This window comes from Otolemur garnettii, unplaced genomic scaffold (genome assembly GCF_000181295.1).
Source record: "Otolemur garnettii isolate 467f Iridium unplaced genomic scaffold, OtoGar3 scaffold00048, whole genome shotgun sequence".
Lineage (NCBI taxonomy): Eukaryota > Metazoa > Chordata > Mammalia > Primates > Galagidae > Otolemur > Otolemur garnettii.
Window position 1 is genome coordinate 3,810,884 of NW_003852443.1, and position 3,424 is coordinate 3,814,307.

General features: G+C 30.3%; 1 protein-coding gene across 1 annotated transcript in view; it reads right to left on the minus strand.

The window, feature by feature from the left end:
- The window catches only part of DNAJC10 (DnaJ heat shock protein family (Hsp40) member C10), a 47,401-nt gene that overhangs the window by 24,793 nt on the left and 19,184 nt on the right, over nucleotides 1-3,424 (minus strand). The window contains exon 10 of the mRNA XM_023514156.1: nucleotides 2,495-2,632. Within this exon, the coding sequence (XP_023369924.1) occupies nucleotides 2,495-2,632 (138 nt within the window). The remainder of the gene's footprint in view (nucleotides 1-2,494; nucleotides 2,633-3,424) is intronic.

Genomic DNA, 3,424 nt, shown 5'->3' on the forward strand with positions numbered 1-3,424 from the left:
AGTGCTAGAAATGAGAACAAACATGAATAGGAAAAACTTAGTTCTCTATTCTTAGGTTATACCCACTGTTTCTAAGTTTCCTTTCTTAAAACTAGTTCTGTTTTTATTTTAAATTTACAGAATAAACATTAAGTCCTAAATAAAGTAATTCCCGCCACCAAAGAGCTTAAAATGCCCAAATATAAATTTTTCATGTCTTAGTTTTCTATGGCTTATTTACTTTAGTCACATTCATCATGAAGATTCTACTAAGAATACTACTACAACAGCTTATATAAATGTGTAGGTGATTAAGCTATAAGAACTTCATTATTATAAACCTGTTTGTCTTATACAATTTGCTATTTAGACCTTTAAAGGATATCATCTAGCCTCTGAATTTTAACCTTTCACATATATTTAACTGGCACAGTGTTTTATACTTTCAACACCTGAATCCTTTTAGGAAGGACGAGTGTTTAATTCACCATTCCATGTTTTTACATTTCCACTGTCATTCATTTCTGTTTCCTGTCTAAGACAGCATCTGACCTTGTGATTTTTTTTTATCATAAAGCCCAGAGATAATACTGAAGGTAAGAAGCTATTTTAAGTGGCCAATCCTCCTCAACTGATGGTACAGCACAAACTAGTATAGCTTTTCTGGAAGGCAATATAGCAAGAATTATTGAATTTTAAATTGCCACAGTTTTTCCATTCTAAACAGATAACTTAAGTACACAAAGATAAACATTACAAGATTGCTCACTACAACAGTGCTTTTAATCATGAAAAAGTATTAATACCAAATATTGTACCCTCACTAATTTAAATAAAGTTTAAAAAAAGTATAAATACCAAGAAAGTACTGATTAAAACTAAGTATGTCATATTTAGTGGATTACTCAAGACTGTTAATTACTAAAAGGATAATGTGTATATATATTACATTATATATTTATTATATAAAGGATATATACATTATTCTTTTAGTAACAGTCTGAGTAATAGCATATATTTATCTATAAATAAAAGGTAAAATTTTTAACATGCATTAATATAGTCACTGATAAAAAATTTTTCTTTATATACTAAGTGAAAATATGGTATTAGAATCTACTATATAATCCTAGTAATGAAAAATTACCTATTTATACCCACCCATCCATATTGTGTGTAAGGAAACATTTAAAGATAAGAGTCATAGATTTCCCTGAAGAACTGATTATAAGATAAGAGAAAAAGAGGAATCAAGAACGACTCCAGAGCATTTGAACTCAGTAATAAAGGATAGCGTTTTCTGTAATGAAATGGGGAGAACTGGGTGAAACAGATTTATGTGGAAATACTAGGAGAATAGTTATAAAATAGGTATTTACATTTGAGACACTGACATCCCAACAGATATTTAATAGATAATGGTACATGTGCACACATCTAGAGTGAAGGACAGAGGTCTGAACACAGACACAAAATACAGAATTGTCAAAACAGTCAAAATTGCACATATATGTAAGTAGAAGTCTGCAAGAGTATTTACCAAGATTTGATGGTGGCTGTCAATTGTTTTCTGGGAATTTAAAATCTTTATACAACTCTATACAATATAGGAATTTCTGAAATGAGTATGTGTTATCTTTATCAACACCCAAAAATGCATAGTTAAAATACAGAAAACACAACCAGAGGAGGAGACAAACCTCCTTAGGTTGTCTTTATCAAGAATACTTCATTTTCTTTTGGGATTCCCTAGGGACCTATCTGATATCCCACTATTTATGCTCAATTCCTTGAGCCTAAGTTTTCTTATTCATCAACTTAAGGAGTAAACCATATCAGCAGATCTCCAAACTAAATTTACAGAATTCCATAGGGTGCTTTAAAAAAATAGATACCTGGTCCCCATGCCAAATTGCCACTGATCTATACTTTTGATATTAGAAAATATATAATTAAATGTAAAACAATGAAAACTCATACAAGGGTTGTCCATAAAATATACATAGTATACAAGTCATACAATATGAAAAATGGTATTAACAATGGCTGGGTACTTTTCAGAGAGTCCTTGTAAATGTTCTTTTCTTTAACCTAAGAATGTATCCCATACCTTAAACTTGTAATGGTTTTTAATGTAAATTTAAATGTAAGAGTGTAATGGTTTTAAATGTAATATAAATGCTAGTTTAAAAATAATTCTTAAACTCTACAAACCAATGTAGTAAATAGAATCCCCCAAACAAAATACAAAGGGTGTAAAAATATATATACATATTTTAAGAAAGAAAAAACCTGTATTAAAATTGCAATACTCAATATACAGTGCTAACAAAAGATGAATACAGGTCACATTGAGCACCTCTTATAACTGAAGTCTTAAAATGTGTATACTTTTTTTTGGCACCGTCTGTATAAACTGATTAATTTTCTTGCTCCATGCTTAAAAAATAACATACTACTTTTGAAGGTATGTGCACATATACATGTAAAGAAATTACAGTACAGCGATTCATACCAAGATATTGCTCTTGTCTTTGTTATTTAAAGTGGCTCCAGGAGGAAAATAAGCAGTGGCACTTGTTGTAATATCCAAACTTTTACAGAGGTTGTCCTGGATGGCACAATCTATCCATCCTACATTAACAAGACCATCCTACAATGGAAAGAAACAAAAAATAGGCCATGTTGTAAATGGAAGAGAAAGTTAAAACAATTATTTTAGCTGAAAACACAGTTTTTCTATTGCAAAATTAAAACTTTTTTTTTTGTAAGGCAAATGTGAAACAAGGTTTATTGAGAAAGAGAGAGAAAGTTTTACAGGCTTAGAGAACAAGGTTATGTTTTTCACAGACAGCAAATGGCCCCCACTGTCACAACAAGGAAAAAGGCAAAAGCTTTTGTTAATGACACTCAATAATTTGAGATAATGACTTAATGTAAATTTTAATGTATTAAAGATCTGTTTTTCAGAATTCTTTTTAAAATTTACAAAAAACTACATTTATAAATGTTTACAGAAAGCAAGCTATTCCATAATCAGGCATGAAAAAAAGTCAAACTGATATTTAAGACTTTTCATTTTGACTGTCCTTTCAACAATTATCACATAGCTTATTATATATTCTGTGTGGCAATCTACAGTGTGCATATAAATTAGTACCTTCTCAGTTTTAAGCTATTATGGCCGAGGTCCTTTAATGAGCTAAAAATCCTATTATGAAAAGCACATTTCTTATAACCTCATGCTGTTGAAACATTTTTTTGGACTAGGCAAGTTGATAAATAGCGTTCTAACATATTTTCATTTGAGATCTCAGACAAATGATAAAGATGGAAATAATAACTGAAATAACAGCTGAGAAGGTTCCACAACCAATAAAAGACATTAACCAATTGATTTAAGAAGTCCAATAGGCTCGGTGACTGTGGCTCAAGCGGCTAAGGC